The sequence below is a fragment of the Gallus gallus genome, chromosome 5, assembly GCF_016699485.2.
Source record: "Gallus gallus isolate bGalGal1 chromosome 5, bGalGal1.mat.broiler.GRCg7b, whole genome shotgun sequence".
Lineage (NCBI taxonomy): Eukaryota > Metazoa > Chordata > Aves > Galliformes > Phasianidae > Gallus > Gallus gallus.
In genome coordinates, this window is record NC_052536.1 from 42978407 (window position 1) to 43003083 (window position 24677).

Here is a 24677-nt window from a genome sequence, read left to right on the forward strand (position 1 = left end):
TTCCTCCTTGGGAGTCAGCCCTTAAATGGGGTCTAGGAGGGGTGGAGCCAGGTCACTTCCGGTCACTCAGGTGAAATTGCGTTCACCTGTGCCCCTGCAGCTGACTCAGCGCTCACCTCAGGTGGTCAATCAGAGGTTCAGGCCGTGATTCAACAGTTCCCGTACACAGGGGGCTTGGACTTGATGATCTCTTGAAGTCCCTTCCAACCCCCGCGACTCTATGAAGCAGTGCTCCCAGGCGGTGACCCAGTCACACTGAAGAGAACCATCTCTGCATCTAGCCTCACGAGCAATAGCACATGGATGACCCAGGGTCACTTCTTTTTGCTAGGAGATGAAGAATCACTAACCCTGCTACCACAAAGGTCTGCTTCTGCTGGGCTTCGGCCAGAAAACCAAGACCCAACAAGTGCATTAAGCCTGGCAGGCGCATGCCTGCCTTCAAGCACGGAGTGTGTTGTCAGTGTGCTGATTAGCCATGGGGTTCCTGCATCTCCTGGGTCAGCTTCTGCAGCTCTCACACTCCTGCAGCAGTCCTCAGCAGAGTAGGAGCTGCATCCAAAAAGCTCCACTCTCAAAGCACAGCGTCCTGTTTTCCTGACAGCTGTAATTATACCCACAGGCACCATCTCTGGACACTTCCTTGAAACTCAGAATAAATTTGATACAAGAAGACACAGTAATACATTGTGTTTAGTTTTAGTGTGAGAGCAAATAAAACAAAGAACAGTGAGTTCCAAGTGTGATTTTTTTTTATCAAAATGGAAGTTTTCTCTTCAAGAAACAAACAAAAGCCCTCCACAGATCTTCATCTTCTTACTGGTGGCACCTGGCTCGGAAGCCCTCCATAGACCACATACATCTTCTTACAGGTGGCACTCCCACAGCTGAAATTTACCTATGACTGCTACTGAAAGTTATGTTAAAGATGTATCTTTCATTTATTCTGGGAGAACTTTAGATATATTGAGAGCAAAGTATTTTTATTATTGCAATTGATTTGTGAACAACTGCATCCTCAAGGCGATATCCTAAGCTTAAAACTCAAGACCCACGCAGGGGAATAAAACAGATCGTATTTGAACACAATGCATTAGTTTCAAGGCCTTCAAATTAATGTGAATACATCCGCACCTATCTCACCCAGCACAAGTTCCTGAAGAGTTTAGTACACATCCGCATTAAAGACTTTGTTGTGCCACGCATGCTATGGAATAAAAAGAGAGGTGTGAAGACAGACGAAAGCAGGAAAAAACAGTGGGAACAAAAGCTACTGATAAAGAAGGTGAATAAAAAATAAGCTATGATTTGAAATAAACAACTCAACATGTACAATAACAAGTTACAAACTCCTATGTAGGAAAGGTAAAGCAGTAAGAGCAAAATGCTGTATTTCTTTGTCTTGGGAAGCCTGAAGACTAGAATGCAGCAAGCTCCTTGCACATATAAACCAGTTCTGAGAGGAGATATTAGAACCTGGTACGGCTGGTGTCCTATCTGTATTATGTACTGCATGGGGTTTCATGAGAAAACCAAAGAGCAAAACTATATAGGGTGCAATTCTCATCTAGTAGAAGGAGCTCAACATTTTAAATAGCACCGGGAGCTTACTCAGCAGTAGATTTATCATTTGTTTGTTTTGACATGAACGTTAATGCTCGGAACCACAGTACCACGATCCTCATAAAAGAAACTGAGGTAGCTATCTCATACCCAATAAAATTACAGTCAAAATGAACACAGCATATATATTCTGGGAGATGTGTTAAAAATTATTCAGCGAAGTACAAGACAGAAAGGAACAGAGAATTAATCCTGCTCACATCAAAGACTTTAAGGACACAGAACTGCCATGGTGAATTTTAGCATCCCTTCCTCCTCATTTGCTGTTTTGAGGCACACAGATAGCTGGTTTCTCCTGATCCTTGGAGAAGTACGTTAAATCTTTCACAATGGTTGAGTTTACTTTGCCAGACAGGTCAAGTATACAACAAATGGAAACCAGGAGCGCCTGCTAGTCTTCCTTGGCTAAAAAAATACCACTTACGTTGCAGAAAAAGATCTTTAACAACTCCGAAGAAATGTGGTATGACAAGTGCACATTCTACATTTACTAACATTTCAGAATTATTCTACATTACTGTCTGTAACACTCACTGAACTTTTTTTTCACAAGTAGCGAAGTATGTATTGAGTAAAAATACTTCAAAATCCATTTGTTACCTAAACTTTTGCCAATCAAACAGCAGCGATATAACCTGAAACTGGCATGTAAGTCAACATTTCATTCCTTCATGTGAATTAAGCTGGATATAAGCGCTGTTTCCCTCATTTAAAAAGACACAGAAGAGCAGAAGAGAAGAGAGTGGAGAACAGCGTGCTTTCTTATTGGCAGAAGGGTTTGAGCAACAACTGAGGCAGTGAGGACTACAAAAATAGCTGTACTTAGCTCCTGGACATCTTGCATCATACAAAGAAGTAAAACACAGCCATACAAACTTGACAGAGCAGCTTACATTTTATGAATTGAAATCTCAAAAACTGCGCATGTGCAAGTAGACATTTAAAACCAGAGCAGTTGAACAGCTGAATGAAGCCTATCTATTCACAATAGTTTCCTCTTTCCTTTGAAAAAGGAATCAACAACACAATTCCAAGACTGCAAAGACAGCAGATCTATCCTACTGAAATCAAATTCAAAGGCTGCCAACCTCTACAATTTATACTGCTCAGAAATAATCCAAATGCCTTAATGTATCTAAAATGCATACGAACAAATCTCAGCATAAGTATTAGATAATAGCATGATGCAAACTCCTTGATATGTGCAAGGAATCAGTTGAAAAATATTCTCAGGTGAACTACAAATGCTGGACTAGTTTGGCATGCAGAAGGTGAGCAGTGCTGCCTGCCAATTATTCACCCGTGGGCCTGATTACGAGTAAGGCTTCATTTTAGGTAACTTGGATAAACGTTTGGAGGACATTACACTGCATTTTCTGCCAGAAAAAAAAGCCCTAGAACCCTTGGCACCATGTGAATAAACACAAAATTAAGACACTTCATGGACAGCTGCTTGCAAAGACCATAAAATCTTCTTAAATGGCCTCAGTTACTTCTGCACCATACACAAATGTACAGAGTCTGGGGTAACAGCCTTCTGTGCTCTTAAGACACTTTCCTCAAGAATGATGGTGGTTCCACGTGCTCAGCAGCAGAAATATAAACACACTTTGCAGTGAGTAATGATATTATCCATCTAAATAAGGTATTTCAAACTCCTCTGCAAAGGTAAGCACCCCTACACATGGTAGCTTTCTGGAGACAGATACTCTGTTACTGTTTATCCACCTCAGCTCTGCTACCTACCTTTGGGCACCTTTAGATAAAGCACTGTTAGAGGGTAAAAGAAAGGACATCGCACAAAGAACGGCTCTGCTGCATCCACGCAGCTACAAGCAGTGCTACTGGAACATTTCATTCTGGGCATTCTTTATTCCGTGAAGGTAAAAAAAACAACAAAAACAAAAACAAACCCTTTGCCATAATATACCACAAACAAATTAATAATCTCAGGAAAGAAACAAAGCAGCAACTTTCACAGACTACACTCACTTTAGGTAGTGAATCATCATTTTCAAGGCACCAGATGCGCAGTAAAGGAAAGGGATTAAAGGAAACAAGAACAGTTGGTTACTTGTTGCCCAGCGAATACTACAAAAACTGTCCAGTTTGCAAGCAGAGGTACAGGTTAAGTAGAGCAGTTACACCAAGATGTAGCATCCATCACCTACCTTGCAGAAGAGCTCCATTTCTCTTGAAAAAGGTGCTTCCTGGCCAAATGGGTGGACCTGATGTGCTAAAGGTAATAAGAAATAAGTGTAAAGAAAATCTCATTCACATTAAATAATTATAAGTCACTATTTATATGAATTCCATTTTGTTTTTACAGCTAATGCAACTTCATGGCGTTTCTGCCTTCAAGCAAGAGTCTAAAATTTCTCTTTAAAAATAGGTTAATTTCATTCAAGATGCATTCTCTTCGTAAGAAGAACAACTCAGCACAGCACACACCCACACGCTCGTTTAGAGGAAGAAAGGAAAAGGTTATTTGGAATAAATAACAATAAAAAACAAACCGAGTTCAAACTTTTGTCAGTTTTTTTCCCAAATTCTCAGTACAGCAAATTATATGCTTTTCCCCATGCCATCCACTGAAACGCAGGCAGCTCAGGGGTCAGAGATCGGTCGGAGGCCCCGACCAGAGCCGCAAAGCCCACATCCCTGTGCTCCACATTCCCCAACCAGCCCTGATGCTGCCCGGCACCACCAGCAGCTCCAGCCACGTGCCTCCATGGCACGCCCGGCCCCATGGAAATAAAGCAAGAACCCACAGCTGAACACAGAACTTCCCGGACAGAAAAGGCCACCTTGCTCCTTCCCTAACCAAGCAGATCTGTCTGACAGCCCATCCTCCTTCTGCCAAGCTCAGCGCCCCAGGAAAGCCCCTGGCAACGCCTCTAAGAAATAGCTAAAATCATAGGAAAGGTGTTAGAACATTGCTGAGGCAGGTGGAAGGGATAGGCTTCCACAGAACCCCCCTGTGGCTGGGAAACAGGCTTCCAAATAAGCTCTCTAATCTTGCAGACAATCAGATGCGTTTTACTGCACAAAGTTTTTACTGGAGTTACCATCACTGAAGTACACGATCAGTACAGCAGTAAGTGCCCTGCTGCCAAATTCTAGCAGAAATTAAAAGCAAGAGACTAAATATCCCACATTAAGATCAATATGAGGCGACTCTGCCTCTGCAGGTATCCCCCCTGTCCTTTGGAAAGCCCCACGCGCCGTTCCTGCTGTTACCTTTGTCCTTTGTCTGCCACTACAAGGCAAGGAGATGGAAAGCAGATGCCGTCTGCTGCATTCAAGGAATGAGCGAAGTTTTGATAGAATGCCATACATTGAAAAGAAACCTGCTATTTTTACAGCCATTCTGCAGAGACTCTTGTGCTAACATATAAAAACTTCAGCGCGTGGCTTATTTCAATAAAGTGTTAAAATACAGACCATAAAAGGATCCATGGCAATTACAGGAGTAATAAAAGCCTTCAATACTCCTGAACAAAAAGGGGAGTTGAGAGACACAGAGAGAGAGAGACTGAAATGACCAAAAAGAAGTTAAGTAGGCCTACATTCAGAAGTGCTGGAGTGCACTGGGGCATGCACTTGTCTGAATGCACGCGCTCACTTCACAGGGCTTAATAAAACCGATTGTTTGCATTTCCTATAGTGAGAGCCAGCTCCTCAAGTGCAGCTCCTCAGCTCACACAAAGGTCAAGGGCTGCTGAGGGCGTCCGTGCTCATGCGAACAGGCTCAGTGCTTTCTATCACGGTGAGTCCTAGGCAGTGTGTGGGGCAGGAGCCAACAGGCTGCGAGTGGGCAGTGGCAGAGCAGCCCTCTGATTCACCCCACATACTCCCCCTCCTGCTCCCCTTCACTTCACCCTCTGCCGCCTCAGCAATGAGGACTTGCAGCGCTGCACCTCCGTGCGTCTTCAAATCCAAACAGTGCTGGTGGAGCTGAGGACTGGGGCAGCGGCAGAAACCCAGGCTGCTGCCTGCTGCTGGGTGGGAGTGGGTTAAAGAGGAGAGGGATAATCGGATATTTGAATAGACAAAATGTCTCCACCGAAGAAACAAAGCAATAGTGATTTATCTTATTTTCCAACTTGGAAGGCCCAAGGCTCTTGTAAAAAAAAAAAAAAACTCCAATCTGATTCAGCACAAACCCGCAAACTGAGGAAATTAACTGTGCCTTCCCAGGGAAGGAAGCTGAAGAATCCAAGCATGTAAATAACGCAGGCAGTGACCGGTCGAGCCTTTCAAACAACCAACTCCTGTGTTTGTGGGGCTTTGCTGCAGTTCAGCTACACCGGATCAGCGCTGGAGAAATCGTCCCTCCATTCTCAAAGTTTTGCCTATGAAGTCTCAGACGGCATTAATTATTAAAACGTATTTCAAGTAGAGAAATGAGAGTTAAGCTGTCTCTCACTTTAAAGTGTTCCGAAGCTGCTTCTCCCTGTTCCAGATTAAGAAACCATTTTCAAAACTTCATTCTTCTGAAGACCATCCACGATAAAAAAAAACACTGGGTCCACCCCAGGCATTCACTTCTCCAAATGAACTCTTCCTTCAGTTTAGTCTGTAAGAGACTGGAGAATCACGACTGCTTATGCTATAGCATAAAAATAGGAAACCTGCTTTATGAACTTCCATTTGTAATCAATACGTGCAGTGAGATTAATGCTTATGCAGTTGGCATTACTAACAGCGGAGTTTTTCTCCAACCTGATGAAATAAACACACTGACCGAAGTCAAATTTCGGCTCTAATCCATCCCCACAACATCAGTGAAGAAAGGCAGCTACTGGTTTGAACTGCATTGCTGCAGGAAGACCCGCGACCCACCAGGGTTTGGACTGACTTAACCTCCCAGCAGCAGACAAGCACAGTGTGCTTTTCCGGGGCTTGGATCAATAGCAAAGAGCTGAAATTGTAAATGAATGTCTTGAAAGAACACTAATTAGCATAGTTTATGGATAAGAGGGCATACGAAAACCTCAACAGTTACCTGCAAGGACCATTGGTTTGATTTGTAGAAAACACGGTCACTTGAAGCATACCCTCAGTCAAAGGAATACCCCAGAGTGCAGCAGCATTTGTTGCAGAGGCACCAATTTGCTGCAAATGCCTACAGTGACAAGTGGGCCTGGATTTCTGCTGGAGGCAGCTCTTCCCCTAGAGACTCAACCAGCAGGAACCCTCAGCGCTGCAGGGCCCAGCATGGGAAGCTGCCTCAGCCAGGAGAGTAGCAGGGATGCTGTGAAGGAAAGCTCTTCCATCAGAAAATGCCGCTTTGCTGAAACCTGAAACAATCCAGGGTTTGGGCACAGCTTTGCTGGAAGCTGCCGGGCCACTCCTGGGCACACAGAAGTCACCCCATGCACGAGTCCCTTACTTGAGCTACCAAACAGGCACGCATTTATGAGATCATTCAAAGGCGTGCAAGATTCAAGGCACTTAAAAAAGGAAATGTATACCCTTTGTCTTCTGGAATTCATACTAGACCAACGGGACAGCAGTTCCTAAAGCCAAGCACTAAAACAAAAAAATAAAGCCAGGGTATGAATTCTCTTTCACAGTTGCAGCATTTCACAACCATGCCAAAATCTCTCACAGGCCTCTTTGTCAGAAAGGCCTGATTAATAGACTTTAAAACCCCAAACAACTGAAAACTCAAAACAAACTCAATTCTGTGGGACTGTACACCGCAATTAAGGGCTGATGAAAACACAGAGGCAGCAAATCAAGAGCATGTGCTCCTGGACTGCCCGGAGTGCAACGGGAGATCACAGAAAGGGTAACCAAACAGTGTGCCCAGTCAATGCCCTACAAAGACAACAAATGACTGAAGCACCTCTACACCCAGGCCAAGGCAGCAGCTTTGTGAAAAGCTGTGGCAGGGAGAAATGCAACTCTCCCCCTCCTGACCAGCACAGTGACGCCTGAAGAGAGACAGGAGAACATCATCTCATGGCTGCCCCTTGCCCAGGGCTGGCAGCGCTTTCAGCACAGCCCTGGAACTGACTCTCCCAGGAGTGAAGGCATCACTGCAGGGCCTCCATCGCCAACCCATTCCACAGCTAAATTCCTCACTGCAGATTCACCTGCACTTCTGACAACCAGGGAGTTGAAGATGCCCAAGGAGGGCATCAAGCCTAGAAAGAATGAGCTGCCTTGTCAAAGCAACCAGCAGAGCCTCTTGCGGGCTGGGAAACCCACTTACAAAAGCTTCTGAAAAGCAAGAAAAATACAATCGTTCTTACATTCAAAATAGCAGTAGGTGTTCTTGTCTGTCTGGAGTCCATGAAACCTTGCATCATCGGCAGCAGGGAGCATTGCTCTTGGAATGTGTTTTCAGCTCCAGAAGCGAGCTGGACCCAGTCTGTAGCCAGAAGGTGCTGATGGACTCCCAACCAAGCCACAAGGCTCTGGTTTGTACCACTTCTTGAGAAGCCAGCTTTGGATGAGGAGCGAACTGAGGCAAAAACATCGGAAGAATGTTTTTCTGGGAATACTGTATCCTTCAATGCTTCAAGGTGAGCAGCACTTCTTCAGGCCACGCAACCTGGGTTCTCCAGTGGTCAACGGGAATGCAGAGAGGCGCAGCCCTCATGCTGCGAGGCTGCCTCCAGTGCTCCTCGGTTCCTCAATCCCTGCACTACTGCCAAATCACACTCAGCATTCTGCCCAGCCTGGATGTCCATGCAGGGCTGCGTCTTCCAGGAGCTGCTACCTACCCAGCGCTGTAGGGAGGCCTCGGTGCAGCTCATCTGGCTGCGCTGCAGCTACACTGAAGCATTTGCCACTCACATTATCAATTTCGAGCTATAGGGAAGCATTTATATACTGCTGCACCCCTAACACTGCGTTTTGTTAACAAGGAAAAAGCCCGCACAACCCCTGCCAGCAGCTCGCTGGCAGTTAATATCACAATTAGCTATCGCCTGGCAACAGTCAAGCAAGCTTCCTCTCAAATCAAAGGGAAAAAAAAACCTCTGCCAAACTGGGCTAATGACAATACATACAAAATAACTGGAAGGGACGCATTAAGGTATTTCCTGATTTTAATGAAATCTGATTACTTTAGAGATTTTAAAAATACAAACCCATTACTCTATCCTCTCAGATTTTCCCTAACTGACACTACGTTATTCTTAAGAAGATTTATGAATTCACAATACCAGTTTTTTAATTTATGAAGACTGATCTAGTATTCTGGTAATGCTCCTCTTCCCTCCGCACTTCAGGCTTCTGTTGTCTCTCGGTATCTCTCAGTCACTCTGACAGGCGGCACCGGGACTTTCAGCTCCTGGATGGAGCCTCTCCTGGTTCCCCCAGGGTGCCTCACACATTTGTGAGCGAATAATAAAGATTCTGATCTCTTGTGCACTCTAAATGAGTTTTCTATACGTCAGGACTGCCAGAGGGATTACATCTAAATTTTTATTAAAGACAAAAGAAAAGTTGCATAGGAGAGCTATTCACAAATGAAACACCTGAAAGTAAAATTTAATGGTACTTTGTGAAGGATAAAGCGGAAAGTTGGCCAGATCTTTGCATTCCTCAAATAGCCAAAGCCATTCTCCTGCCACTGTCTCCACTTAAAATAAGTAATTAAGCAAACAAGCGGAAAAGGAAGAAAATGGGAATTTAAAAAAAAATAGTCTCATATTTTTTAGTTATGGAATGAAAAGGGTGATGCCTGCTCTCAAGACAAACACGGCCATGTGTTCTTTGGAGTCCATCAATGAGTTGACTGTGGGGCTTAAGGGACCATTCTCACTGCTGAAGTGATACACGAAGCCTTCTCATCCCCTGGTGAGACTCCGTAGCCTTCAGCAAGAATTTCAGTCTTTCCGAAGAGCTGAGTATGTATCTGGGACAACAATGGAAGAATTTCTCTTTAAGGAAATTAAAGAAAAAAAAATCCTTATTTTTATAGAGTTGTTTCAAATATACATGGCTATTTGGAGTATGACACAGAGAGACAAAACTTGCCACTAATAATCTGTGTTTAAGTATTTTAACGCATTTATTGTGAGCACATCATAATTCTAGGCTGAACGCTAAAATAGGAAGAAGTCCAGATATATTTAGAAATTCATTGGGAAACAACCATCCCACACTGCTTTCAATTAAAACAGATTTGTCTCCAGTGGGAACCAGGAGATGCCGGCTATCGGCCTCAAGTTCTCATCCCACTGCTGCCTCTGAAGCACGCTGTGACTCCAGGCAAGTCACTGCTTTATTCCCTGGTTTTATTTTTCTTCTTTTTGGGAAGAGCAGAAACACATCCTTACCAACACAGCCTGCATACCTCTGGGAAGAATAAGGAACTGTTAAGTAACAAGACGTTAGATGAAGAAAAAGTCTTTTGAAGTACACGCAGCTAAAGAAGGAACAAGACAGCACATTTCTGCTAGAGGACTGGTTGTTATTTTCCCCTGCTTTCCTCATTTTCAAGTAAGGAAAAACACTGCAGGTCACTTCACATACCGTAGGGCTGTCTTTCTCCTTAATCCACAGCTGTTATTACCTGGCTCCTAGGCTATTTATCACTGAATGAAATCCCGATGGCAGTCGGCTGGGAAACCTGAGAGCTGCACACAGCTGCCCGTGTGCTACGAAGCATGGCTGCACCAGCTCATGCAGGCACGGCAGGCCGGTCCCCTGAAGCCCAGGTGACTCCAACTGTGGACAGCTTGCGACCTTGAGACCGCTGTGGGCCTGGCCTCCTTTGGACTGCAGCTGCATCAAATGCTGACCTGGTCAGCGGAGAGAAGTCTGGCTCTCTTCTATTCTACGAAACCAGAAAGGGTTTCACTCTGGTATTCTGATTACAAGCTTTGTCTGATGCAAAAGAAATGAGGGGAAGAAGACCTTAATTTGCAATTTGATATGAAGAGTCCATTCAGAGTTAATGCTAAAAAATCAAACAAGGCTTTGGAGAACTTCGATGCATTGGAGCAACTGAGCCACCAGCTAGGCACACCAAATACAAGCACTCTCCCAGTCTGAAACCCATCAAAATTTAACACAGCCTAAGACGGCTCAATTTACTTCTGTTACTCCGGTGTTCTATTTATTACAGCTGCAGAATTCCAGCAGCTCTGCTGGCACACCTGCTTGGATTTCACAGTTCTTTCTGCATCAGGCTTCCACTTTTATTTCCACCCATGGCGTGACCACGGCCCATCCATCAGTCAGACCTGAGATAAACAATAGACACATCTCTGCTAAGAACAGCTTGTCATCCATCGGCGAGAACATGCTTCTTGTTAAGCACAACGATGTACCTTGAATACGCACCAAGTTATAGACACGGACACAGCAGAGCAAATCTGATCTCCAACAAAACAGAAATAGATGGCAAAAAGGAAGAGGAGGCCTTCAAGTCCCCCACACAAAACGTTTCATGCCACTTGCTGAAATTCTTATTTATCTGCTGTGGTGTGACTCCTCATTCCATCAATTTAAGTACCAGCAAAACTCAAAACCAAGCATGACCTGTAGGCTGCTGCCAATATGAACTCCCCTCTATCACATTCTCAAAGCCAAGGCGCTTACCAGCAGAAATTTTCCATACTTGGTCTTTCTCATTAATCTTGAATGAATGTGGTTCAGACGATTCAGAACTAATCTGGCTTCTGGAATTACAGAAGCAGAGGACAAAACGAATGTTTAACCTCTCCCCTGGAACACTTAACCTCTCCCAGATGCTGATGGTATTTTTCCCGGGGAAGCTTAATGTGCTCAGAGGCTCCGCAGCACCGCACGCTCCTCTGCAGCACTGATGTGTGGCACCGGGCTGTGCAACACACTGCTCGATGCACGCATCAAAAAGTCAGGCAAACGTGGAAAAATTGATGGTAATATTAATAATAAACAGAAGTTGAGCACTTGGAGAGCCCCAATTACAGTTTTGATTGTACTTCTTCATGTGTACTCAGTGGTCGCAGACTTCTCCTATCCCCTAGAAGGTAACTGCCCGAGGACTGCACTGCACGATGTGAGAAGGGCTCAAAAGCTGAAGGATACACACCCACAAAGCATCCTTTGTGGGTGCTTCTATCATCAGCACACAAGTTTAACATATAAACTTCAAGTTATTCTTAGATACACAATTTTAGAAAGGAACTGCTAAGGCATAAAAAATGAGTATCCAAATTTATCTGGTTTCACTCATTCACATTCCTGTGATCACTCCATCTGAAGAACCCCCTAAGGCTCAGCAAGCCAGGTCAGAGCAGAACCATGCAGCTCCTGGCCCCTGCTGACCCCTGACTGGGACCTGTATAGGACCTGCGTTTCCCAGTCTCCATTTGCTACCCCACTCTGTCCTCCAAACCAACTGCACTCCTGCAGCAGCAACAACCACAGCATCCAACCCCCAGTATCTTCTGCTGAAGATTTTCAAAGCAGAGCTATGAAATAATGCATTTCACACATTCTGCAAATCTAACAGTAAACAAATACTCAGAGGACTTCATTTTTACTCATTTCTGAATTATCTTTAGCCACTTTCATCTTGGCAAAAAATAAACCTCCCACCTGTAATGGGAAATAACATTCAGTGTGCATCTTTATCCCTAATTCTTAACTCTCAGAACAGCTGTTCAGCCTGTTGAGAATACTAACACTATACCTAACAGCTTCGTAATAATTTTCTCAGGCTATAGTTTTACCTACACGAATGAAGGAACTGACCAAGGAAAAGAAAAGCCGACCTTTCCATAATTTATAGCAACAAGTCCCATATCTATTTTTTGGCCAGCAATTCTTCGCATGACAGATGAAGTTGCACCTCCAGAAGATGTCTTATAGTACTGGTGTTTCAACAAATCTCAGCTTCCTCAGTGGAACCTGGTGATCTGCTCTATGCTCTCCTCCATTGGCTGCTGCTTCTCATTTGTCAGTATAGAAATTGAAATTGACCCAGTAAGATACAGCTTCAACACCCTGTTCTTCACTCTGGGATTTGCAGGAGACAAAGCAGAGGTAGAGCAATAAAGGCTGCATGAGGAAAGGTGGAGGTGAGCATGGCAACTGCTTGTGCTACCAGATAGGTTTCTATGAGATCCTGGTTTCTAAATCTCTGCATTATCAGCTGCAACTTCACGTGGGGAATGCTGAAAAACAAACTGTCGCGAACACGAAAAAAGCCATGAAGCTACAAGTAGCTGACTTTACTACTTCCACATGGTATATTTAGACAGCAGTTTGCAAATAATCTTGTGGACCAACACAGAGACTAGAGAGAAAGCCTAGGCCTTTTGTTCTCTCTTGGTAAAATCCAAGAAAGTCGAAAAAACAAAGGCCAGCATGACAATTCAGTGATCCTCTGCACGTCTTGCTCAGCAGCTCTGGTTTAACAGTAGAAAAGGAGACCACAAGCTTTCTCCTTGATGAGCCAAGATGTTCTGGAAGGTCTACCCGCCAACAGGCAGCCCCGAAAAGGGGGTATTTCACCAGTGAAGAGCCACATCTCTGTAGGCCCCAAAAGAAGCTCTTAAGGATGGCCAAGGTTATGTCAGCTGCTGTGCAATTCCCCTTCCAATTGATTCAGTGTCTGCCATGTGGTCGCAAAAAAAAACCTCATTAGTATTAACTAGCAAAAATATGTTCATGAGTGTATCTGCACTCTCACTCTCTCTCTGTAATTAATCCCTGGAGTAAAGCTGTTCCTCAGATCACCTCAAATATAGAAAATCAATGAGTTAGATTACAGGAAACAATTAATTATGGTTCACTGGTGTTTAGAAAGTGACACTGACACCCTGACATCTCCAGATAGCATTCGTGCCCTCTAAAGCAGCAAATCACAGAAAGTAACAAACTCTGCTCTTCAGATATCAGATGACCTCAAGCTCGCTCATTCTAGTGAAATGACCCTAATCAGTCACAAATGAACGGGACATAACCTTTTAAACATTAAAGATGCAATTAATTTACAGAGCATCCATTCACTACAACCAATTAAGCAAAAATATTTTCTTCACACGTGAATGTAACTTCTGACAAACCATGGGGGAAAAAATGGAATAAGCCGCTCTGCCACACGCCATTCCATCTGATTCTCATGCTAGTGACTTCATTCATAATCAAGCCTCTTCTATTCAGTCATACACAGCGCACTGCTGAATTTTCCAGCCAACACAGAAACAGCTGTAAGCAAACACGCATGGACTGGGAAGCAGCAAGCCTGTCCCTGTGCAGCCCTGACCCTCCAGCCGTCTGCCATGAGATGCAGCCAGCAGCACTGTGGCTCTCAGCTCAGCTGCAGCACGCTGAGCCATCAGATCCTTTTGGGACATCCCTGAGCCTTGATTTTACGTCACAGAGAAACATGGAGTGATGCAGGGTGTGAGCAGAAATTGCTGTCATCTCAGTGGACCCTTCACCCTTTTGCTTTCCTACCCATCCTAAGAGGACTTGCCACTCTCTTGTCACTGCTAACCTCTGCATGAATCTCTCCTCTCTTGAATACCTTCTGGGTTTTATTAATGTCTCTATTTCAGAAAGTTTATGGCTAATGTATAGAGCCTCTAGCATCTCAGCAAGCGACCACTTCACATCCAAAGCCTTATTAAGCCAATTAGACAAATCCCATCAACAGTATGAGAGCCTGTGTTTCTTCCCAAATCCCCATTCTCGCTTTTTGTGCGGGCACTCCAGCAGTGGGCTCACCCCTCAGACTCTTCTCCTCTTTTCTTGGAGGGTGCCTGGAACAGGCTATGAGGATAGAAAGCACCAGGCCACATTCACTAGGTTGTATGAGCACAGCATAGCAGAACAAAGCCTGAAATGGACAAAATACAGCATTTAACTAGTGCTCTGGATGAGAACTAAAATGCCTGTATACAAACAAGTCCAGGAAAACAGCTCACCTCCATAAACAGCATGCAGAAATTCCTGTTTTGATGTTTATGTACGGAGAAAAACATTCCCCACAAATTAAAGGGAGGTTTACGCAAGCACTATGCTGCACATGCAATCCAGCCATGCCCAAGTGGCAGGATGATGCCTGCTGACCTCAGTGCCACGTGAGGTGACAGCTTGAAGAATCTGCCTGTGAAAGCACATCAAGCAAGGGCTGGTGCAAAACACAGCAGTACGGGGAGCCAGGAGCAAGGCAGCACTCACTAGTCCAATCTGAGACGCTCCCCAAACTAGTGGGCACAGTGAACTGAAAGCAGCGTTTTCAAGCCTGCCTACCTGGGTTTTTCATTCTGAGAAGCTCCACTGCAAAAGAAAAAGAATGCTGGTACCAGAAAAAAACATGATCTCTGCACACTGTTTGAGTATAAGCCAACCCAAGAGAAACGCCTTCCTGAAAAGAGTAGGAAGATTCACCACTTCACACAGTCTCGCAGTCACTTAATTAATACACTACACAGAAAAAAAATTCATATGAAACCCACCACGCCTGCAATTCTCTGCAATACTCCCTTTTATAATTCTCTTTCGAGACGGAGAGGGAAAGGAAAGAGCCTGCTGCTTCTGCTGTCTCCAGCCTTCAGCCCTAGGAACCCGTGTGGATGGTGGGTGCTTTCAGCAAGACAGCACAGCTCCGTGCCCGCTTCCCTTCTGGAGAAAGGGGCTGACAGGAGGCAGTGGAGATGTCTGAGCTGCAGCTCTGCGTGACACAGCAAGTGGCCCTGGGGCTCAGCTCTGCACTGGGAGGGGCAGGGGACTGGTGCCTGCCTCATGGCAACCAGCAGAAAAAGTTTCCCAAAAGGAAAGCAAGGAGTTCAGTCGGCCTCCCTTCCTTGGCTCTCCTTCTAAAGAATACAAATAAGCTTCCCGAAAAACAACAGGCCCTCTGATGAGCCAGGAGCTTTCCTCTGGTTCTGTTTGTTTATTGAAAACACTTTGATTTTGCAGGAAGAAGTAACAAATGCGACGGGGGATCAACTTAGTTGAAGAACCTTAAAAAGCAACAGGACACAGATCTCCTACTTCAGCCACTAAACGGGATTGTCTCACTGGCTTGAGCAAAACTGTTGAATTACTTGCCCAACAAAAGAAAGGCGCTCTTAGGTCCCATAATCTCATTTCAAATCCTTTTACCCACTCCCTACTCTTTTTGGCCTTGAAATCACAATCCTCTTTCAGTAATCTCAGCACTAATTGGTGCCAGCGCTCCAGTTCCTCTTGCCATGTCTTCCTCCCTCCCTCCCATATTGTTCAGGTGCTGAAAAGGATGGCGGGCCAGGGCTCAGCGCCCCTATAATGAGCCTGTTCCTGCAAAGTAACTGTTCATAATTAGCAGGAAGTATTGCATCTTTAAATAGCACAGCATGCGCTGCAAGGCTCTGCAGAGCCGAAGGAGCACCCGGGCGCTGCTTGAGAAGCTCCAGGAGCTTGCTGGCGATCTGTAGGCTGGGCACGCTGCTGTTTGGGGCTGGCTGGCCATCTGCAGGCTGGGCATGCTGATTTTTGGGGCTGGCCATGGGCACCTCCAGCATTGCAGCAGGATGGCAATAAGACAGCCTTTGTTTAAGAAATATTTGAGAATATGAATCCCTGAAAAACGGTAAGAAAAGAAGAGCTTTAAGCAAGCCTAGTACTTGCCAGCTAATGACTGCGTTTGCAGGTAGTGCTAGAAGGAAACAAAGACTCCTCTCACCAAGTGCAACCAGTGCACATTCTGTAATTGGAAACTCCAGTCCAGCGAGGGCATTAAAAACAAACAGAAAAAGCTATCTCCAGTGGATATTCATATCCAGCGAACCTAAGGCTAGCATTAAGCTTTGATTCAGGAAAAATAAACCAAAGGCTTCTGAAGTTCTTCATGCTGGCAGAATTACATCACAGAGTGTCTGCATTGAGTTTTGACACTGAGATATTATGTGGTGCTGTGTCCTGCCTTGAAGCTGAAAGGCAATGAGGAATGCCATCTGAGGAACCCAGACTGCCTGCATCGCACCCCCAAGCAGTGCTCTGAATGCAATTGCCAGACTACATCCCCAACCCCATTCACTAATTCATGCCCTCAGGCATCTACAATCAGGTATTGTACGAGGAATGTCTTAGCAAAGGATAAGACACAACTGACACCCTCCTGAAAGAAGCACTAAGTGCACGGAGCTGAGTCCTGCAGCAGCTGGCACAACAACACAAGGTCTCGCTGGATGCAAGGAACCCAGTGGTACAACAGGACAGCCCCAGAGGCTTCTGTGCAAAAAGGTGTACTCCCTGGTACCCTCCTTCACACACAGTCAGCACCGGGCTGTCACTGGGGAAGAAAGCACAAGCTGTTACTTCAAGTATCCTCTGGAGACAATGTGGGTACACAACAACCACACACAAAGACCATGTCATTTGTTTCCAATCACAAAAATGGACAGCAGGCTTGAGCACAGTGCTGAAGCTCCCGCTGATTTTTCTTCACTTGCCCAGAGCTTGAGATCAGTGAGTGCCTCAGTGGCTTTTGACGTAGGACAGGGGAGTAAGGAGGCTCAGCTTCGTGTACACCCCTGCCCTATGAACATTAAAATACCCAACCAAAAAACAAAAAACAACTCCTGGCACAGCACCCTGTGAGGCAACAGTGTTCTGTATCAGCTGCAACAGGAGCACTTGAATTTCCCATCCCTGGAAGGTGCCATCTGCAGCCCCTGAGCACCGGATCTGTTGCTCACTCCTGGGTGCCTCTGTGCCAGAAATTGGAGGCGGAACGCTCTCCTCAGGTCATCCGATTCTGTTTTCTGCCAACAGAAAACTCCTTCCCACGGCCCATTTTCTGAGGTTTTATTGAGTCTGCTTCTCAGCGCTCCGCCAGACGGATTTCAAATAATTTCCTTTAAGAGATTAATTCAGCTAATAAGTTCATTATTTGCGCCTGGTCAGTGACCAAGATAGGCCAGAGCCTGCGTGTTTGTTTCCTCCTCACAGTGCTGAGTTTTCCACCCGAGTGTCTAAGCCCATTCACAACAGCAACACGGCAGAGCCAGGGAGACATCCCCATGAAAGCTGAGCTCCTGCCTTCACTGAGGGATTCCTACGACTTGTTTGTTTCACCAAAATTACTGTTCTTCTCTGCCCTGCTGGAGGTGAGCAAGCAGCCGGCACCAGCCCATGCCCACAGCCCCTTCTCCCCATGCCGGGAGACTCCTGGGCTGTTCTTGCCCGTTTCGGTGCGGTTCCAACTCCCATGCCAGCCCAGGATTAGTAAAGAATTAAGTTAGAGAATAATTAGATTAGGAATACCCTACTGACACTGCACTTGAGTACAAACAAAGATGCAGTTACTAAACTGTGCTGTGCACATCAGCCTACCTCACCAGGCTCATAAGGGCTAGGGAACCAAGCTGTGGCAGGGCTCCTCCCTTCACATCTGCAGCTTTACCCAGCACTGAAAAGCTTTTCCATAGCACAGAAATGACTTTAGAGCACGGGTCTGCAAGTCAGAAAACCCTTTCAGTAGCTTTAGAGCACTTACCTGCCAAAATGCACCTAAATGGTGCCTCCATGCTCTTCGGTGCAGAAACATTTGGGAGTGAAATAAGCCATAATTTTCCTATCACAGCACTGGGCCATCTAACCAGTCTCCGGAAGATGACAGCTCGGTGGCACATGCAGGACTGTTTGAAGGAAGCCCACGTCCCTCCTCCGACAGCCCCAACCCTTTAAAAGATAAACAACCAGGATCCAATGCACACCGTGGCTCTACGAGCACCATCAGCACAAGCAAAGGGACAGCTTGGAACCGTGCAAGGGCACTAAGAGCATCTTATAAAGATTTCGCAAAGGACAGAAAGGAAACACAGAAAGAAAGAAGAAAAAAACAAATACAAAACCTAACGTTCTGCTGAGCAATCAGAAGGTGCTGCTCCCAGGAACCACCCCGGGCACCGCTGCGTGCTCCGTCAGCGTGCTATGGACAGAGCATAAGCGTGTTTCTGTTGTCTTTCGTTAGCCAGAGGGCCAACCCAGGAGCAAAACCAACCAGCCTGGCAGCAGGGCTCTCTGTAAAGAAGCACAGATTAGCTCTTTTTTTTTTTTTTTTCTTTTCTTTTGGCAGTGCCATTCAACACAGAGTGAGCTCCTAAACCTCCTGTGCCAGAGTTATCCATACAACTTATTGCCACTTCTTCTCAAAGCAGAGACCACTTCTGGCATTTCCAGCAGAAATTTCCAATTTCTTTCTCCCTAAATCTCAGCAATGCTATTTCTACCTCTGAAGTGAAAAGCAGCAAAAGAAAGCAACGAAAGAAAGATCTGCACTGCTTGAGCAATACTGCTGCTTACGGCTCCTCAACCACCACAGAATAAATGTGTTTGTATAAAGTCTTCCTTTTATATTATGCTCTTCTCGCAAGTAGGAAAATAAAAGCTGGCTGTTCCAGAAGCTTTGTTTGTTATTAATTCCCCCAAGTCTAGAAAATGATTTCATTTTAATTAATTGTTTTATTTATTTTTTTAATCTCATGAGAAAAAATGGTCGTCTTCATCTTTCATATGCAAAACAGCTAACCGAAGAACCATTTTTCACACAGAGAATGAACTCCAATTAATAGAAATCTTAAGTACTTGGGGAGCTGCTATGAATTTTGCCATGGATCAGACAGCCGGCTGGAAAAAAAAAACCCTCTTTTCAGGAAAGTTACGTAATTAAAAATAACCCAATTTTAAAATCTGCATTTTTTTATTTTGTTACTTATTTTTATCCACCTGCTAATCCCAATTAAACATAAAAGTAAATGAAACCCTCTCTCCTGCTGATCTCCTCTCTGCACATGGGGAGCTGCACCCCACACAACCAACCACCCGGCACGAACTCCCAACGCTCCATCTTCACTACCTGTCCTGCTACACAATTCGTTGCTGCAGATTTCACATACTCCACCATAGGAGACACCACCAAACACAGACTAAAATCTAGAATGATATAACATTCCAGACACTGGAATTCCAATGCAAAAGGAGCCCGTTCTGAACATCACAGATTTTCAAACTAGTCTTAGGAAGCCTTCCAAGCAGTTGGTAATTACTGTTCAAACAGGCTTTCTTTTAGAAGGCTACGCAATAAAGTCACGATAAAAATAACTACAGAAAAAAGCAGTGAGAGGTGTACAGCTCTGCAAAATTTATAGAGCCCGAGCAGACAACAGAAAGCCATCGGGGAAGTCAAAATCAGCAGCACGAACCCTGACAGCAGCAGTGAGGGGAAAGGGGCTGTAAACAACAAATGCAAAGATCGGCCCCAGCTGTAGGGAGCTGGACACCGGCTGCTACCTTCATAAAGAGAACACTAATAAACCACAGCTATTCCTCTTTCACAAATGAAGTCCATGTAGTACTGACTCTAATACCAAAAATATGTCATACAAGCTAATAAAAAGAAAATTTAACAACTGCACGCATGCCGCAGCAAGCCAAGAAAGAAATGCATTTACATTCGTATTAGCAAGACCCACTGGCTGCGCAATCCTGGATGCCTTAAGAGCAGGGCAATGAAAAATTACAGTACATAACTGAAGCACAACACGAGCCTACAGAGCAAGTTCTGGCAATTAACAGGAGGAGATTGCCAACAAAGCAAAAATGAGTCAGAGGGAAAAGAAAGGAAAGATCGGTTACAGAGCTCTGATCCACGCTGGTATTTGAGCTGCCCGATCTCTTCACTCCTTCCCTCTTAACAAGGAAAAAAAAAGACCTTGAAACCCAGAGGCCTAAATTCTGCACTTTGCAAAGCAGACCCACGCATGTCCTGGGCAGCCCCACAGCGTGGCCGTCCTCTGGCAGCCACAAGCAGCCTGCCAACACAGTGTGCTGCTCAGCCATGCGTGCCGGACATCGCACTGCCTGCACAGACCCACTGCGTGCTGCTCACTGCTGAGTATTTACACTGTTGTAATGGAAACTGGTTACCTTCAGGAAAACAGCACATTCTGTTTCTAAGCGTAAAAGGGAGTAGCTTTCCTGGCAGCCACGATGCCTTGTGACACAAAGCACCCTCCATATGCACACATACCTGTGCACTCAAACCGCAGAGCTCTGTGCGTTTACCGCTAAATGTGGTCATAAGAAAAAACCAAAAGTCTCAGACTCAAAATGTGGAACCTTATCAAAAGTGTAGGAACATCAAAGCCTCCAAGCTGGATGAAACCCACATCTGGCTGGGGCCGGAGCTTCCAGGAACGATGGAAGATTCCCAAAAAGCCTAACAAGGGCACAGCGAGGTGCACCTGTGCTTGTTACTGCAGCCCAGGCTGGCCTGAAACGTTAGCACAGTGGATTCAGACCCAAACACCCCATGGAGCCCTATGGGCTCTTCCAAGCTGCACCTGTGTTTGCTCTGGACGTGGTTGTTGAATAAAAGTCCATCTTCTGGAGGTCTATTGCTTAACCCCCCTCCTCCTTTAACTCACATCAAAATAAAGAACATCACGCAGATTCTGTATTTTACAAAGCAGCTTTAGGATTTAGAAACACAACAGTTTCCCTCCTCCCTCGGCGACTACACACAGTGGTGCACACAGGCACACTGCCTTCAGGGCCATCCAAAACGTAAGGAAACCCAACAACAGAGTTTTTCAAAATGTATCTAAAATAGCCTCTTCATTCTTGTTTACGTTTAGATGTACTAAAATTGCTTGGCACATTTTCTGTAAACAACTACCAGGCTCCCCAAATTAAGCTCAAATATCTGTGAAGCAATGAGGTATAGATAGCCAAGCTGTCACCTGCAGAGACTGATCACAGCTTTACCGAAAACGAGCAAAACAAGCCCATCCTGGTTCACGAAGGGAGAGGGGAAAGAACACTTTACCAGGCCACCACAGCATAAAGCACATCGGAGAGGGAAAAAGCAGCACCTCTCCCCTCAGGTAGATGTGGGAAGGCAGTCTGCCTCTTTTCAGCCACGCCACACACACAGTACTTTGCCGAGGATGGAAATTTCTCTACAGTAATTACCCCACGTCCCAAGAAAGAGGGTTCAGATAAGCAGACGTGGTTCTAATGAAACTAGCAGTTTGGTTTTTCCAGGTCAAAATTCAAAAAAACAGAAGCGTAAAGAGGTCTCAGTACGAAAACAGGCTCTATGCTTGATGTTCCTAAACTTCAAAATGAGATATTTTAATGCAGTTTAAGCTGTCTCCATTTTTATTCCTCTGAGCCATGAGGTGCCTATGAAACGAAGCAACTCTGGCAAATTAGTTTTACTCCAACAAAAAACGGTCCCAACAAAATAGGAGTAATAGGGTCCACTTTTACATAGGGCCCACTTTTACCTCCAACAGCCTGAGGACGGATTCAGACACATGCAAAACTGGATATAGAGAAATCCAGGCATTGTGGTGATGAGCAGAGACCCAAGAGCCTGGAGAAACGTGGTCACTGATCACCACACACACTCCGAGTGTACGACAACAGAAGTCAATCCATAACTTAGAAAGAGGGTGAAAAAAACCTTTACTAGAGCGTTCAAACATTGGCAAACAAAATTATCCCTAAACTTACTTTCTCCCAACAAACAAAGAAACATCCTTCTCCAAAATACATACACAGGCTGTACGTATGTACACTATTCACATGCTGAGACACCATATGTATCCCTGAAAAGGTCTCTCAGCTAATAAGGATTCAAAAAGACTCACCCCCTGAAACTCGTTCGGAGCTTTGTATCTGAAAATAAATATTTACTTGAAGAAACAGCTTTCAAGGGAAGCTGCCTGCCATTTGAAGATTTAGGGCCATAGGTGCTGCAACAAGATACTGGAAAAGCTCCAAATGTTTAGGATGCATTTTAATAAATCATTTGCAGAAAGGCTGATTGGTACTTTCAAATATATTGGCTCAGGTAAACAGGCAAGGATTATGTGGATACCTGACATGGGCATGAAATGCAACTGCACATTTCCTTTAAAAATACATACAAAACAACTCAGAACACCACTGTGACAAGCCCAGCTCTGCACACAGGTGCTCCTGTGACTGGCAGATAAGGAGACCGAAGAGGATTTTGTCCAGGAAAAAGAGCAGCCAGTCTGCAAGGTCTTAAGGCCACTGGCCCTTCCAGAAGCTCAATATCTCCCACCTGCTGCTATCCGGCCACAGGCCAGGCTGAGGGCCCACCACCTCCTTCTGTTTGGTACTTCCAATGGGTGGCCCAAGGCCAGATGGCCACCTTGGTCACCTGGACTCCACAGTTGTCCACAGTCACACCACAAGCAAGAGTGAAACAGGACGCTGTTGTTCTGTTTTCATATGCAGAAGTAATTTCTGCTGCTGTAACACCCACCGTATGATTATCAAACATGATGCTCATGCTGTTCATCACACAGACACTTGCTCCCAAGTCCTAATTTTCAGCTACTAACAATTCTGTGAACCGTTACTGAATCTCATTACACAAGCTTCCCCATCCATGCAACTGCTGGAATTCTAAGAGTGGTGCAATGGCCATGAAGGGGATGAAGGCAGAGGGATGAACCGAATGCTACGAAGTGACGAGGGAGAGGGGTGCCACTCACCCTCTGTCTTTTGCAGCACCACACAGCCCTCATCACAGCAGGGTCCTCAAACTGTGCAACAGCACACAGAGGGATGGGGCGTAGCAGAAAGCCATCCCAGCAGCACAGCTCCCACCTACTTCCAGGCTTCTGCAGTGACCAATTCATAGCTCTACCAACAAGGCTACTGTAACCGTTACTCATAAACAAGCGCTCAGAGCTAGAGGGATTTACAAACAACTAAACAAAACACACCCCTAGACCTTCCTTTTCCCATGAACCGAAGTGGAAATATCTGTAGTATCATTCCAAGCTATCTCTAGAGTAAGGCTATATTTATGTACAAAAGGCACAGAGGAGGGAAAAAAAAAAAAAGAAAAAGCCTAAAAAGCCAAGTAACCAGGAAGAGTCAACAAACGGGGCTATGAATTACAACAACTTAATGCAAGGAGTTGGTGCTTGCGCAGCATCTGTTAGAGATGAGTGACAGGCTGGGGGTGCTGCTTTGCAGATCTTTACCAAAGGCCTTCAAACACACAGCCAAAACAAAGACCTCAAGAACCAAATCTGAAAGTATGCAGCAGATGGGAAACAAGAGGTTCGTATGGGTGAGAAAGAACTGAAAACATCTCAGCTGAGAGGGCTCAGAAGCTTTAAGCCCATTCTGAGAGGAAGGAAGATGCAATCAGAGGATTACTTGTATTCCCACCAGCCACTCGTGCTGAGCACAAGGGTGCCGCAGGAAGAACGCGTGAAACTTCTGTGTCAAAGAGGATGCACTTGATGTTCTATTCCTCTGCTTCTGTCCATGACCTTCTGCCATCTTCCACAGCTTATCTCCCTGCCCTCAGCCTCCTTTATGTTGTATGGTACAATCCTTTTAAAAGGAAAAAGCTGGTCTTGTTTGTTTTACAAAATGACAGCCAATGGGATATATCCCATATCACAGAAGTCTACTGGATGGAGAGCTGATTAGAATACATTAGAAAACAAGTTCTGGACTGGCAAATCCTCAAATATTTATGCACTGAGCGCATTACAGGCATTCACTCAAGCAAAAGTTCTTTTTTCTTTGCTATTCCTGTCTGGCATCAAGCAGAACCAATGTTCTTTAATTTGCCAGAAAACAGACATCAAGCAGCATAGTCTCAAAACACAGATGGATCTTCAAATCAAGACATATTACTGTGTCAGAGGGCACAGCTTGGAACTTGTATTTTTTGTGATCTCTAAACTACAGAAACAGCAAAACAAAATTCCCCAAAGGCTCTGCCTTGACACCGCACCAAAGAAGAAAACTCTTTCAGACTCTGTTCAGGAAGTAAAATAACAAGATCGATCATGATAAGAGGCTGTGGCATACACAGAAATATCAGACTGTGCTATGGTCAGCTTCATTTCCTACCAGAAGTAAAACCGGTAACAGAGAACTAAAGCTGTGCTTCCAGACCGCAAAGGACTACCAATTAATTTATTCCCCAGGTCCCTTCTAGCAGGGAGACTCTTTCAGTGCTTCAAAGTCCTCAATGAATAGGACAAGTTTATTTCGTCACCTTCCCCAAATAGCCAGAAAGGAGCACTTCTCATCTCAAA

The 24677-nt window shown here is 45.0% G+C and overlaps 1 protein-coding gene across 11 annotated transcripts in view; it reads right to left on the reverse strand.

Moving 5' to 3' along the window:
* The window catches only part of FOXN3 (forkhead box N3), a 184355-nt gene that overhangs the window by 67025 nt on the left and 92653 nt on the right, over positions 1 to 24677 (reverse strand). For all 11 annotated transcript variants that reach the window (XM_040701575.2, XM_046942413.1, XM_040701573.2 and 8 more), the window contains one exon: positions 3795 to 3859. In XM_040701575.2, the coding sequence (XP_040557509.1) occupies positions 3795 to 3859 (65 nt within the window). The remainder of the gene's footprint in view (positions 1 to 3794; positions 3860 to 24677) is intronic.